Genomic DNA, 15,279 nt, shown 5'->3' on the forward strand with positions numbered 1-15,279 from the left:
CTTTAACCTCATTTTCTATATTTATATTTGAATTTTCTTTCTATTATTTTTAAAAGTTGAATTAAAGTATGCACTAATTATATTTATGGTTCCAAAAAAATAAAAAAAAATTATACAAAAATCATAAATAAATGACCATAATATTATGCACCTTCCATGTATTATACTCCCTCCGTCCCAAGATAAGTGACTCGTATTCCTTTTTGGAGTGTCTCACTATAAATGACCTATTTCCATTTTTAGCAAAAATCATCTCTCTTACTTTATTCTCCACCTACTTTATTCTCTCTTCTCTCCTCTACTTCTCTCTCTCATACTTTACTCTCTCCACTTTAACTTATTTAAATACCATTCCTTAAATTCCGTGCCCAAAAGAAATAGGTCACTTATCTTGGGACGGAGGGAGTATATGCATCCAAATATTTTAATTAAATGCATAAATAAATCTATTTTTTGTCAAATAAATTAGTTTTTGGTTGTACAAAATTTGGTCACATAGATTTGTTGTTTAAGATAATTTATTGCCAAGCCATATTGTTTATTGCACAGAATAGATAGATGAAGAATATGTGATAATCCATAGAATTCAAGATGTCCAAAATCTATATTAGTAGTAAGAAGGTTCAGTATTGGAAGAAGATAATGGACTTTACATTTGGGCCACACCAAAAATATTATTGATATTACAGACAGACTAACACAAAATTGGTGAATCAGCTGAACTCTAAAAAGTAAAATGGGGAGGCATGGGATACATAAAGGTGAAACCATAATCTTGCTGTATGAAGAAGACAGAGTGGTAGTAGCATGTTCTGAGGCTGCAGAATTTGCATGGAGAGCACAGTAACCTCTCTATACAATAGCAGAGTGGCAATATACAACATCCAGACACACACACACACCAGAAAAAATAAGAAGAAATAACTATCAGTTTATGATTAGACAAAGGCTGTTAGTTAAAGCAGACTAAGCAGCAGCAAACATAGGGAGTTCAGTCTCAGTGGTGGCTGCTGCTGCTTCTGCTGCAACTTCTCAAAAACCATGAATCTTGATTTGCTCTTTTTTCACAATGCTTGCCTGAGATAAACATGGACAAACATATACATCTTCACACATTATGATAAAACTATAGGCCAATTGTTATTTTGAGAAACAAATTAGAAGGTACCTGAACAAGGAACGTCGAGACATTCTTCCTCTGATCACCTTGGAGTTGTATAACCTGTAACCCCCCCACACACACAATGGATGAGGAATTACAGCACAAAAAGCACGAAGAAATGGAATACTCTCACCTGTCCTAGCTCAGGGTCCTGTACCACTGTACCATTGCAGCAAAATTCCTTCTTCAGATCTTTGAGAATTTTGTTATAGCTGAACTCCTTCTTCAAACCCTGGACAGTTGTCAGGCTTTTCCTACCATTCCGCTGCTGGACGCGAATATGCACATATTCTTTTGATCCTGCACCCGAGTTCTCGGCTTTTGCCTCAGCAAAAGGATCTGTAGTTACCAGACAAGTGGACGAATCAGGGCAATGAATAGAAAACTCGAACAGGGTGGAACGAATATGAATGCGTACAAATAATTGATTTACCAAAGGAGCCAGGGATTTGGACTTCAAAATCAGACATGAAATTTAGCTGTCGGAGAGTTCACAGAGACCAACCAACACTGTAACAATAAAAGATTATAACATTGTTAAATAACAACTGGTATAGATGAGGACCAGCCAATAGTTCTTGATGATTTATTCAAAAATAATACCAACATTTATACATAATTAAACAAAAGGTATCTTTATATCAGGCTGTACAATCTAGGCATTTCTTACTAGGATCACTTGAAATTTTGAGAAAGACCTTGTGATTTTTACAAAATTAGCCGTAAAGACTGTCATTTCCTTTTGGCAAAATGCAAAGCTCTATTATATCTTGAATTGTTGGAACATTGAAAGGTCCTCTGCCATAACAAATGAACAGAAGAAGCAAGACATGAACTGCAGTAAAAATTGAGACATAACAAATTTGAGCTAAGAGATTTAATGAAGAAAAAATTGTCATTCATTAATCTGAAACTTCTACCTCCGGCTAACATAAGGACCACAAACAACCTTCCAAAGTGATAGAGTAATAACCCCAGTTCAACTTTTGTTCCATTAGTTCTTCATATTGGCATGTTCATGCTAAAAGTGAAATATTTCAAGTAATCAACATTATTAAAATGAGTCATCAAGTCCATGAATAATCAAGAATGCAAGTATATAACCACACATTTTCAATAGCTTCAGAAACAATACTTATCTTGAAGAGGCCTTATCAAAAGTGCCTATTTCACGTAGTTCTACAAGATAATCTTATTCATATTTTGCACATATATGTGATAAAGATAACATGCACAAGCACCTATGTTACATGATGCGACATTACCAATCAACAGAAAATTGAAATCCCCTCAACAATCCTCATGATTCACTCCAAGAAACAATCATAATATATGCAAACAAATAAACAAAGCATCTTGTTTAAGGAAAAGGGCGTAAAGATAATACGCATTGATGCTGCAATTTAATTAGACGTGCTTGAGACAAGAAATTAAAAAAAATCGCAACTTGAGGAAATATGGCATGCGAATCAACAAAACACATAAAGAGATGGACAGAATTACCTTTGAGATAGGGAAATGTTTTGGTATAGAAAATCGGAAGCAAAAAATATCGAGAGAGAGAGAGAGAGGGCGAGAGATATACAAGGGGAAATGGCAATCTTTCTCCTCTCTCTTTCTACATATATATGATTATACGTATTCTCATATAATCATATTTAAAGAGAACGGAACGCACATCTGCCACTCACGCCCTCAACAATCCTCCCTCTCTTTCTTTTTCGGTTTTGTTGGATTACAGTTTTTCTTATTTTATTTAATATTTTATTTACATGAATAATAATATGAGCTTTGTTTCCATATTATCAAATTCAAAGTCACAAAACTAAAGAGGATTGTTTCAGACGATTGATTTTTTTTTTTTTTTTAGCAAGATACTTGTTTAAATACTTAATACAGTATATTTTTTTTAATGTAATATTTTTTTGATTTAAGTTAAATGGTTATTTGAAGTTTGGGTCTTTGGGGTCAATATTTAGAAGAAGAAAAAAATCACTTCACTGATCGGTTGTCCTTTCTTTTAGGGAAGTTTATTAATATTATGGAACGTGAATTTTTGAGGCAAGCATTGTTAGCAAAACATAATGTAACCATTTTTACGGGGCACGTAGCTTGTTCCTCCTGATATGCATTATTTAGTCCTCCAATTATATATCTGTAATAAATATATTAATGATATCATAACAACACTCACCATCCATAAAAGATGTTATGCTCTGGAATCTGGATTCATTAATTATTTCCAAAGAAATGATATTGTGTAACAAATCAATACAGTTGATTCCTCACCAACTAACCGTCAAAAGAAAGAACCAAGCAGTATAGGATCCAGGTATTGATTTAAAACTGACAGGAACTACACCTAAGATATTATTCTCTCCGTCCATTTTAGAAGTTTCATTTGAGTTCACCACATAGTTTAAGAAATATAAAGAAAAATTAATATAAAAAAAGATAATAAAATATAAGTCTTACTTTTATATATTAATTGTATAATAAAATATGAGTGAAAATGATCAACTGAAATTGCTAAAATGGGATGGAAGGAGCACCATCCAGGGAAGGGATCCTCTGCTATGTTTAAAAACACAGCATGCCCTACGGTGTATAAAACGCAGCAGAAAACTAATGAAACGTTGCTTCAAACGTTTTCCCTACTTTTTAATACTAAATGATAGTATGTTAGTATTTTATTATCATCACCGAGAATTTGAGGGGATTTAATCCCAGAAAGAAGTAACCATTTAATTAGTTGTAACTTTATTAAATTGAAAATCACTACTGCTATACTAAAAATTACTTTTAGTATTAAATGAATAAATTGTGTTTATATTTCAAGTATTTTAAGTTATCTCTATACTACTCTCTCCGTCCCATTTATGTTGAGTCAAAATTTTTTTGCACGAAAATTAAAAAATTATATTGAAAAGTAGGAGGCATGAATAAAATAAAAGTGATTGGATATTTTGTTTTTAATCAAAAAATAAATGACCGGACCTCCAGAAAGAAATACGACTTAACTTAGTTGGGATGGAGGAACTAGTACACCACTATTGAGTTTTAATTTAAATAGAAAAGTACTTCCTCCATTCCACAATAAGAGTTCTATTTTTCCATTTCCATCCAATCCCTTAATAAGAGTGTTATTTCACTTTAACCATTAATAGTGAGTATGTCACACATTCCACCAACTTATTTTACTCACGTGATATAAGTAGGATCCATACTCTTTTTTTTTTTTACACTTTTTTAAATTCATGCTCAAACCAAATAGATCTCCTATGGACAAAGAGAGTATTTTATAATAAAATATACATATCATATCATATGACATAGAAACAAAATAATTTGAAGAAGTGTTTCCCTAGTGAATAAATAAATAAATTATAACTGAATGGTTACTTCTTTCTAGGATTAAATCCCCCCAAATTCTCGGTGATGAAATTAAAATACTAACATATCATTTAGTATTAAAAAGTAGGGAAAACGTTTGAAGCGTCATTTCATTAGTTTCCTGCTGCGTTTTATGCACCAAAGGGCCTGCTGTGTTTTTAAACAGAGCAGAGGATTCATTCCCCACCATTTATATGACAAATATGGCAAGACAATATGATAAGTTATTAGTGTACGAATACATATACATATTTTTGAATTTTTTACCTAATTTTTTGAAATAAATAAATGAACTTTGAGATTTTTGATTCTTGAGTAAAATATAGTACTACCAAATCACTTTTTAAATTTTTTTGAGTAAAAATATAAGGGAATTATTTTTTTTAATTTGAGTTTAGGATAAATAATAAAAGTGAAATCATTATTTAACATATACATATACATTTATACTAAAATGGATTTGGATTTGGATTTGATATAAATAAATCTGAGTTTAGGTTAAATAGTAAGAGTAAAATTTTTACTCCCGTCTACGAAAAAAGGGACACATTATGAATGACACGGGTTTTAATGTGGAATTAGTAAAGTAAGAGAGACGTAGTATTAGTGGAATGTGCGGTTCATATTATTAATAAGAGAAAAGGAGAAAAAGTAAGAAAGAAGTAGGGTCGGTGGGGACCATATTATTAGTACTCCCTCCGTCCCGGCTAAGATGACACATTGCTTAGCCGGCATGAGATTTTAGGAGTTATTGGTTAAAGTGTTTAATTGGAGAGAGAGAAGGTGAATGTGAGTATTAAAGTAGAGAGATAAAGAAAGATGGATATTTTAATAGGAGTGAGAAAAAATGGTTGAGTGTATTAATTGGAGAGAGAAAGTTACCAAAAAAGGAAATGTATCATCTTAGTTGAGACAAACTAAAAAGGAAAACGTGTCATCTTGAGCGGGACGGAGGGAGTAAGAAAGAAGTTGTTGAAAACTTTCCGTTATTAAATGTGCTCTATTTTTCATGAACAACTAAAAATGGCAAATGTGCTCTATTTTTCGTGGACGGAAGGAGCATTTAACATGATGTCTATACTAAAATGGATTTGGATTTAGCATAATGGTTGAAGATAGCTCTGCCTCTGAGAAAAAAATTGACATCAGACAATCCCCTCTTCCCCCGCCAAATTAGTAATATAGCGATAACCTCTGAGCTAATTTTTTCTCTTGATTTCAATAACTGAGACTACAGTCGACAACCGACGCAAAGAAGATGGTGAAATTTGATCAAAGAATTTGAACATTATACACTAACCATAACCTAACAATGTCGACGGACTGTTCTAGAGAATCATGTCAACAAAGAAGAGCATATATATCAGAGAGCTTGAGAGGTATACAGCTCTACCTGCCTGGGCCAAACTTGACCATACACATCCTTCTCTGTATACCGACGGTCCCAGGACCATGGTGTATCTGCAATAGAAAGGCGGTTTAGATATCACTCTCTCCCGTCAAAATGAAATAGCTCTGACAGGCTGTACTAACCTCCAGATGAGTATGGCCTTGGAGGAAGTTCGTAAGGAACAGGCAATCGAATAACTTCACCACATTCTTCATTCTCCTCTCCTTTCCAAACTAGGGAGACTAGTTTTGTTGGTTTCATTTCCAAACTTAGTGAAGATGCCAATTCATCCTGAAAGCCGAAAATGGAGCTTCTTCAGCCACCTAGTTTTAGCAGAGCATGTTACTATATAATAACCCTAATAAATTATACCTTCGGAGGAAGTCCATCATCTGTACAAGAGAAGCTGTATTCACATTTCCTGGCGAAAGGTAAAAACAGCACCCCTAGCTACGATGGCAAACAGAATAACAAGGTTAATTTTGAGCAAGTGAAATAGAAATTAATTATTCAAAACTGATAGATGCAGACTACAAATACAATTAGCAATTTTAAGTAATAGTTAGAATATTTGGGAACCTCATATTTTTACCATTTTAAATAACTTCAAAAAATTATAGTCATCCATAAGAAATTTGATTACCTCATATGAACGGATCATCAGTTGAGAATTGTTTTTTTGAAGAGCTCCCCAAGCAGCTTTGCTGAGGTTTGATGAAGTGAGCAGTAGCCATCTGTTCCAGAAAACAGAATTACATCTTCAATAGCCAAAAGCCAGTTATGAAGGATAGAGAAAAAGCATGCACTAATTAGAATGGAGTCTGGCGTGCGTGGACTCTTACGCGATGTTTTGCCCACTATAACGCATGAACGTCTTTATATGAGGCATTGCCCGACTGGAACAGTTAAGAATGTGAGTATTTGTACCAATACGATGCACAAACAGAAACTGAATTACAACATCCATCGACTAACTTTGCACAGGGGATACTGCTATACAGTTCAATATTAATTCATACCAGCGACCTGCGTGGCTTGACTTCCACCTTGCCCAATACTTCTGCAGGAACTTTTTTTCTACGTTCTTTAAAGGGCTTGGAATGGCATTTCCAGCTGCATAACCCTTGAGAATCAAGAAATACATAGACACTGTTACTAGTAACATAAGTGAAAAAGCAATGAAGTTTTACCACCAAGTGAACTATGAATCTTATTTACACCAGGGATAAGTTACACTATAAGAAAATCCATTTATCAACTAGATCTAAGAGAATGGGTGGTAGTGCTGTAATTTCTACCAGTTACATGCCAAGGATCCTAGAAATTAAAAAATAGCAGACCTGAACATTAAGTAAAAGAATTGAAGAACGTCATCAACTCGCTGATATATCATGCAATACCAAAACTTATTACACTATCTCAGATTGATCTTGAGATAGAGTACGGAAGGGAGACTCATTTTGTTTGATTTTATCCTGTATCTTCATTACCTAGGAACTTAGTTGCATTCACGAACTCCCTATAATTAACCATCATTCTGAAATTGCATTGCATAAAGGTTTTACTCAGTTCATTCTTCAAAACTTCTAAACCTGGAAAGTGTATTGCATTTCTCACATTACCTCCAACGAACATCTGACATCTTCAACGGATGGCCATATTATTAAGGGTTTCCCCAGACCCAATGGTTTTTTGTCTTCTTTCATTCCTGCCGACATTGAAAATGCTAGCTCTGTCATCCATTTCTCATCCAACGAACCTAGTGAAGAAAACTACAACAAGCAGGTAATAACATAACAGCATAAAATGTTAGAAGTGGAGTAGATGCATGCACACTTTCTCCATTATTGAATAATAACGTACAAGTCAATGTATTAGAAGTGTTGACAATGAGATGCAAGATGAATAATTATTACCTGGTAGATAAGATTAGATTTCTCAAACTGATTCTCAAATGTACACTCCTGGAGAACAGTTCTTAGTTTCATATGTCCCCATTTACTTAAATGGGAGCCAGAGTGATACCCGGGGACAGATGCAATGAGCCTAACCTGGCAGATAAAATTAATCTTAGAATCTCATTGTTGACATGCTGTACAGCTTCAAAATGAAAAACGTCTAAGTTTGCATGATAGAGCTACAGTTTGGACAATCCGGAAAATATCTATAATCCTGCTTAAAGGAATAACAGTACACAAGTTTCTTACGAAGAAAATAGCAATAATAATAATAATACTCGAACTCGACTATCAGGTATTAATGATGATCTTCGGATACTTTTGTGTTCATCTTGTCTGTTCATTTAGTAAAGACTGAAAATACATCTCAGAAATTTTGTGGCCCAAAACAAAAAATAATGATTCTATGTGTCATTATCAAACAATATGAAACACTCTGAAATATACTAGACGAAAAGTGAGTAGTCACCTAAAACGAACGCATGTGTCACTCTAGAGTCAGAGATAATAGATATGCAATCAAGAGCACCAATACATCAAAGCAAAAGCATAGTGTGGCATACAAGAAGGCAAATATTGAGCATCACGACTGCAACTGGAAAGCAAAAGAGATCTAAGCACGAGGCTGTCAAAAAGTTTATCAAATAGATTAAATCATCAATCGAATAAGATAATCTTTTAAAGGACCCAAAACACAACCCTCACAACAATCCTCAGACACTGTTGTAACCTCAAATTATTGAAAATCACAATTACCGCAGCGGAGCTATAATCAAATTTTCTGAAGAAAGAGGGGTTTATACTGAAGCTGCCGGCACTCGGTAAATTAGCATTGAATTCGGGCCACTGCAAAAACACAAACAATAAAATTGAACTCGCATAATTAATAGGGGTACAAGTTATTGAAAACAAAATTAGGCATGTCCACAGAATCCAAAAGCAGAGCATGTCTGTCCGAATATTTGGACTTAGTCAAAGGCAGGTAAAGATAATTCAATCCTCCATTATAGGATGGATTAAAGAATCAAAGCAAAGGCAGTACTGTATCACTTCCAAATTGGCTTTTCAAGTAAATAAAAAGAGTTGGATTTGTGCTTTATCTTAAGGCGCACACATTCTTGTCCCTCATAATTATTTTTTCCAGCCTCTCAACCAACATACTCCAACAACTGTTGGTTATTTAAGGTTGAATATATTTTGAAAAACAACACCAACCTGACAACAGCAGTCAGCAGCAACACTTAAAACTGGATATATCCCTTAATCATGGGAGGCTTATGCTAGGAACTTAGAACATGGGCAAGCAATAAAATATTCTTATAGTACAGCTTGTACACGAAGACAGATTACAAAATTAGATTCCATTTTCCATCACACAAAGTAGTCATTTGAGATGAATGCTCAATGAAAAACTCCAAATGGAAAATTTGAAGGTTTTTGGAGCATTATTATCATCTCAGGAATAGGTTGAAGATTAGAATCAGATTTTGCACAATCATTATCCAATACTTATTGTATGGAAGGAGCTACTGAACACCCAATATAGAGAGCAATACCTTTAATGTACTCAGATATTCAACCAGGTCATTTTCAAATGCACATCCCTTACTAGCATTGTTTTGATCTTTCCATGGAAAATCTTGCATCCACAATCCCTGAGTTTTGTTGTTCCAGTCAACATATATCAAGTTTGCAGTATGCACAATAACGCGTACTCCTCGAGGATAGACAAGAAGCATTGCTTTTGAATGGTGTGTTCCATATGAAATGGGCAACGGAGGCTTGTGGAGAATCCAGTTAGGAGGCTTCTTTCTCTAAGAAGAATAGAGAAAAGAAGTTGAATCAAATACAACACCACTCCATCAAAACTTATACAATAGACAAGTCAACCTTCATATGTGCAAGCGTACCATCACCTTCCCCATGGATGACAAGTACATGGTGGACTCTTTTAAGCATCGGACATTCTTCATAAATGTAAATGAGCTAATCAGCATACAATACACGGAAGCTATAACACAATCTCAATAAAGAAAAAAGGGCATCGGCATGTATCCTTAAATAAAATGCGACAGCTATCCCATGGTCAGCAAACCTAGTGGAATGGATCCACATCATTTTGCTAGAATAATCCACAACTGAAGTCGATGAACATGATAAATGGCATTAAATCCACCAATCATGAATTGTATTCGCTTCAATCACAGTCTTATTAACAGGAATGCAGGATAAGCTAACAAACAAACCAACAAGCTCAAGATACTATTATTAAGCTCATAAATGACAAATGGATTTTCTTTTACTTGTTGCAGAATGTCTCTTACCACTAGCTTCTGTTAAATCATAGATTACTTAGATAACAAAAATATAGAGATGGCACATTTGTAGAGCTTGCATAGGGAAAATGAAGTATTAACAATCAGACAGCAAGGGTTACCAAATGTACACACTATTAGGGTTTAGGGTTTAGCAATAAACACCCACCTGAGAGTAGCCAATCAATGTCAACCATATAATTTGACAAGACAGCCATAAGCACGTTCCCCTTCAGAACAAAACAAAAAACAGCATCATTAAGATGGTGAAGGAAACAGAATGGTCCCCTAATCAAAGCTTCCTGGATCAAGGGTTACCAAATGTACACACTATTGCAGGATCACATTCTAAGCTTCTAACAAGAGACATCTAGACTACTGTGGTCTAAAGCTTGTAGAACTTTACCTTAATCACATCATTGATAGAAACAGCATTAGTGTTTGCCCATTCTGGCAATTGTTGCACTTGCAATAGCCTAAAAGTTAAAGGTAGCTTATTCTTAGAAATTCGAAAATTCCTAATTCCCTCAATCAAAGTGTTGGGCTCTTGATTAGCACGCTGCAGAACATCCTGCACACCAGGACCAGAATAGTTGAAAATAACAGTTTCAAATGCAGGTAAGCAGACCATAAAAACAAAGACAGTACATGTGAATTTTCAGCTAGTGCTTCTTCCTCAGGAACTCTGTGCACCCTTTTCCTACTTTGAGCAAGCTGTTTGCCCTTACTACTTTCTTCACCTAAAGGCCTTTTGTCTCTAGTAGTAGTTGGGTTCCTTCCCTCCGTAGTATTATCAGCCGCTACATACTTAAAAAGGTAATGCCCAGGTATTAGCTCTATAACATCACCATTTCGAATTTTCCATTTTGCTCCAGTCAAAAGCTTATTTCTTTGACCTTTGGATTGTATGACAACCGGGTTCGATCCTTCCTACATTATTCAATAATTAATACTATTCAGAAGAAAATAATTAACAGATCATGCATGTAGCGCGGAGCCTAAATAAATACAGCAAAGAAAACTTGATGAAAGGGGGAAATGAGAGTGTGCAGAAGGTTAAAGATTCAAGTACCAGCAGTGGAGGCATCAATTTTTTTTAATATATTTACAAATAGAGAGAGAGAGAAACGTACGACGAGAATATCAGCAGAGCCATCAGCAGAGATGGTAACCGCAATATGTCTCCGGCTGAGACGCTTATCGGCAACCGGAGTGATGTCGCGGCCTATGTAAGTGGTGTCATGTGAAAGTACAATTTTTGAAATTGAACACTTCTCTTCCTTCGAATTGCCATTTAAAGGCACCAAGAAGCCGCCCTTGCCAAACCAAAGGAAAAAATACTTATAAATTATCAACCGATAATCTCAAAATAAAGCTCGAGAATCGATTAAACACAATCGTGTACCAGTGGAGCAGCGGCCATTGTTGATTCTGTGCTTAAGGTTATTGATCAAGAGCGTACAGAAGAAGGAGGTTGTGGAATTGGGGAAGAGATTTATGTACGACGACTGTATTCTTTTCGAATCAGTAACGCAAAACTATAATTCGAGAAACCAATATTGAAATCATTATGTTTATTAATTAGGCTTTATTGTTTTCATTTTACTAATAATTTAATGAGTAGACTGAGTTTAAGTGTATATTGGCAATCTAATTATCAGTCTGGATTATGATTAAAAAAGCGAATTAAGACACGATTTATGATTTATGATGGTAGTTCTATAAGTCGGTTGGGTTAGTTCCTTACAAAATTGATCAACTTAGCTACGCCACGATTAAAAAAGCGAATTAAGACATCGGACATACTACAAGACAAATTAATAAAATTCTAATTATTGCCAACAGTTCAGTAACTATAATAATTATTGCATCCATTCCTGTAATATGTTGTGTTGTTCGTGTATTGAGTAGCTGGTTGGGGTTGGAGGGATCCTGCCCAGGCCCAGTGCTGTGTAAATAATATAAGTGATTAAGTTATTGCTACATTGACTATCAAAATTCCACCAAAATTCTCTCGGAAGTAAAATAGAACCAAGGCAACCAAATGCTGCAGTTGTATCTTAAGACTCTCGGGGTTATCTCCTATCTTCGGCGCTTTGATTCTTTCCTCATCTCGGCGCGGTAGCTATCCAAGTTGGCTTTTACCCACAGACGTCTTTGGACAAGGTCGTCCTTCGTTGATTCACCTGATACACCCCCAAACTCAAGTTAGCAGAGTATTAGAATAATCGCTTCAACTCATTACTGGTTAGAGCTCAATACTAGTCAATATGTTAGTACTATTTGTTTGGTATGCAGAATGCCAAACAGAAACCATAACCATGTCTAGGTTACAAATATGGTATCTCACAAATTTACATCAGATTCAAGAACAAATTTGCAGAAAGGTGGAGCAATATAAAGAACTCAACATAGGCAGATAAACAATATCGACAGGGAATAAAGCAAGAGGAAGATTATTGGCAGACAAAGTATCATTACCTATGTCTCTCCACGAGTCAAAAGGTACCCCAAGAGATCTTCTAGTAAGATAGGAGGCATCTTCCCAAGAATATGGTTTTTGTTTCACCTGGTACCGCCACAACCAATGCCCATACCATAACAACAGTTGTATACAAAATGAATCATATATAATTAGCAGGAGTAATATTTTTCTAGTTGTGATGTAGGCCGAATCTAGTAGAGGACAAATATGATTAAAATAAACAGATTTGACAGAAATGATAATGTTTCTCAATATAAGGTATATAAGGAAATGCAACTGTAAAAAATAACCTTTCCCATAGTGTAAGGCAGTAAAATGACACGAACATCAAGAAGCTCCCAAAGAGAAGGCTTTTCAGCTCCTTTTATCTGCAGCTCAAGTTCCTTGCTCAGATCCTCCACCAATTGCCTACAAAGAAAGTATACTCACTTCAACTTGGATGGCTTCTGGAAAATTTGTTTTGACAAGATATTTTCCACATTATTAGCAACAAAGGCTATAGATATAGCCACCAGAGGAAATATAGGATAAGCGTTCACTTATGATACAAAAAAAGAAATATCATAGATGATAGGACAGAGAGATCTACTGAAAGCACAACTATCAAATAATCAACAGTCACAAGAAAATATAAGGCAGGTCATACTTGTTCAGCTGCTTGTTACCCTTCTTCTTGTTTGTTACTCCCCCAGTGCGTTCAAGTTCCATAGCTTTTAGCTTATTTTTATAAGCTGGAGTCTTCTTCACCATGTCAATGGCCTAAAACAAAATAATTTATCAGCAGCAGAGACTGAAGCAATAATTTCAGCAGATAATGCTTTAAGCTTTAAGATAGGCACTACAAAGTGAAACATTTCTTCCAGTAAACTTTATCCCACTGATTTCATTTTGCATGACATATAGAAACTTCTGTTACCTGGTTATACCCTGTCCATTGGTTAAGATACTGAAATCCTGAGAGAATCAAAAGAAATAGTTAACATCCAATATGCTCGATAGAAGAATTTCAAAAAAATAAGTTCAAAATTCAAATACTAGGATCAATCTGTAACAACGGGACTAAACAAAATAGAATACATCATTAAGAGTAACTTACTGTCTTATGACCGTAGTAAGCATTGTAGTACCTTGCCGTATTGTAGAATACCTAAACAAGGAGTAAAGAAGCATTATAAATACAAATACAAATTCAAATTAAAACAGTATTATGAATGTATAGAAGAGAAACAAGCCAATTTCTGGCAGAGGATTGCATTAATGACAATAGTTTCATCATCAAGTATGTTGATTATCAATGCACTTTGAGCATTCAAGGAGTATCAAAGAGAAAGGGGAAAAGCAGTAATACCAAATATTGATGCTTCCAACCAAAATTTCTTTTCCCTGGTAATTTTACATGATGACATACATATGGGCATTCTCTTTAGTTCATTAGCTCTAACTTTATCATAAGGAAAGGAGGAATAAGAAAATTTTATCACATTTTAGCAGTCACCATTTTAGTATCACATGATAATATAATCAGGAATTTTAGTGAAATTAAAGAAAAGGGGTGGCATGAATGTTAATTCCATCTTTCGTTGGGGAAATTATACACCCTATATAACATGTGAAAATAGTGGAATATGGTGAAAATATATGATTTCACCTTTTCCTATCAAAGAGAACACACCCATAGAAGTCAAAGCTCTGACTATGAAATAGAATCTGGAATGTTACTTACAGAAAAAACCAAATGCGGGGTAGCAGGGGAGTGGGTCACATAAGGTATTGTGAATTACAAGGCAGAAAGAAGTGTATATAAAACCAAGATTGCCAAATCACTGACTGTGTGATCAGGTACTGTAATAAACATCAATCAATTAACAAATTTAACGAGTCAAGCCAGAAAATAAATCATCACCAGAAAACTTATTGTTTAAGAGAGAGCTTGTAGTAAGCTTTCTTGATCTCGGAGGCATTGGCGCTTTGAGTGACCCTTTAATTACAATGTAAACGGGATAATTTTTTTTTTTTTAACAAAATCCATAAAATAAGCGAAAATGGAGAGAGAAGTGATTGCGTATCTTCCGTAGCAATCGTCTTCGTCACAGTAGATGGAAAGAGATGGTTGAATGAGGAGGAAGAGCAGGAAGATCAATGTGAGAAGGCTCCAGCGGTTAGAAGTTAATGGCTCCATTAGCCGCCGTATTGACTAGGGTCTGCGCCCAGAATTGGGAGTTTGTTAGTCGTATTTTTCTCGCGGGCGCTACAAAGTGTTAAAAGTACTATTATATCCTCCTTCGTAAATAACTGTGCCTTCTCTCTCAAGTCTCGGCTAATCTCGCACCACAATAGTTTTCCATAAGAGGATCCACAATAGTGGATTAGCCGACGCTAATCGACGCCCTAGCGCCAGCGTGCAGCTAGTCCGCTATTTCGTTGGGCCAGCCCTAGAGCTAGGACGTGGACTGTGGGAAGGGCATAATGATGTGGCAAGAGCAGTTTTTGACTAAGCTATTGCTAGTCTATGTCTATTGTGGATGATAAGTGTTAGTATTTTCATTGCTAACTCCAACCATATACTATCATCTACT

The 15,279-nt window shown here is 35.2% G+C and overlaps 3 protein-coding genes across 8 annotated transcripts; all 3 read right to left on the minus strand.

Moving 5' to 3' along the window:
• Nucleotides 1-607: 607 nt before the first annotated feature.
• Nucleotides 608-2,806, minus strand: LOC125190915 (protein translation factor SUI1 homolog 2-like). 2 transcript variants are annotated; one of them, XM_048088336.1, is made up of 5 exons: nt 2,666-2,806; nt 1,596-1,672; nt 1,296-1,501; nt 1,169-1,222; nt 608-1,077 (listed from the first exon to the last, which is right to left on the minus strand). In XM_048088336.1, exons 2-5 carry the CDS (start codon nt 1,630-1,632, stop codon nt 1,033-1,035), a joined length of 342 nt encoding a protein of 113 aa, XP_047944293.1. In that variant the 5' UTR covers nt 1,633-1,672; nt 2,666-2,806; the 3' UTR covers nt 608-1,032. The 2 variants fall into 2 exon arrangements, with proteins under 2 accessions (XP_047944293.1, XP_047944294.1); XM_048088337.1 differs by lacking the exon at nt 2,666-2,806 and adding an exon at nt 1,861-1,947.
• A 2,944-nt stretch (nt 2,807-5,750) lies between these two features.
• LOC125186461 (tyrosyl-DNA phosphodiesterase 1) lies at nt 5,751-11,783 on the minus strand. 2 transcript variants are annotated; one of them, XM_048082826.1, is made up of 16 exons: nt 11,624-11,783; nt 11,352-11,534; nt 10,867-11,148; nt 10,625-10,789; nt 10,388-10,448; nt 9,794-9,870; nt 9,460-9,717; nt 8,660-8,749; nt 7,862-7,996; nt 7,568-7,717; nt 6,965-7,068; nt 6,788-6,841; nt 6,589-6,679; nt 6,318-6,395; nt 6,089-6,236; nt 5,751-6,016 (listed from the first exon to the last, which is right to left on the minus strand). In XM_048082826.1, exons 1-16 carry the CDS (start codon nt 11,639-11,641, stop codon nt 5,919-5,921), a joined length of 1,992 nt encoding a protein of 663 aa, XP_047938783.1. In that variant the 5' UTR covers nt 11,642-11,783; the 3' UTR covers nt 5,751-5,918. The 2 variants fall into 2 exon arrangements, with proteins under 2 accessions (XP_047938783.1, XP_047938784.1); XM_048082827.1 differs by lacking the exon at nt 11,624-11,783 and having other exon boundaries at nt 10,867-11,025; nt 11,115-11,148; nt 11,352-11,507.
• A 285-nt stretch (nt 11,784-12,068) lies between these two features.
• Nucleotides 12,069-14,929, minus strand: LOC125187290 (chaperone protein dnaJ 50-like). Of its 4 annotated transcripts, none has more exons than XM_048083852.1 (7): nt 14,607-14,929; nt 13,831-13,850; nt 13,620-13,630; nt 13,350-13,462; nt 12,994-13,111; nt 12,700-12,787; nt 12,069-12,404 (listed from the first exon to the last, which is right to left on the minus strand). In XM_048083852.1, exons 4-7 carry the CDS (start codon nt 13,451-13,453, stop codon nt 12,301-12,303), a joined length of 414 nt encoding a protein of 137 aa, XP_047939809.1. In that variant the 5' UTR covers nt 13,454-13,462; nt 13,620-13,630; nt 13,831-13,850; nt 14,607-14,929; the 3' UTR covers nt 12,069-12,300. The 4 variants fall into 4 exon arrangements, with proteins under 4 accessions (XP_047939809.1, XP_047939807.1, XP_047939808.1 ...); XM_048083850.1 differs by having other exon boundaries at nt 13,620-13,657; nt 13,800-13,850; XM_048083851.1 differs by lacking the exon at nt 14,607-14,929 and adding an exon at nt 14,052-14,070 and having other exon boundaries at nt 13,620-13,657; nt 13,800-13,850.
• Nucleotides 14,930-15,279: the final 350 nt, after the last annotated feature.

Source organism: Salvia hispanica, chromosome 5, assembly GCF_023119035.1.
Source record: "Salvia hispanica cultivar TCC Black 2014 chromosome 5, UniMelb_Shisp_WGS_1.0, whole genome shotgun sequence".
Lineage (NCBI taxonomy): Eukaryota > Viridiplantae > Streptophyta > Magnoliopsida > Lamiales > Lamiaceae > Salvia > Salvia hispanica.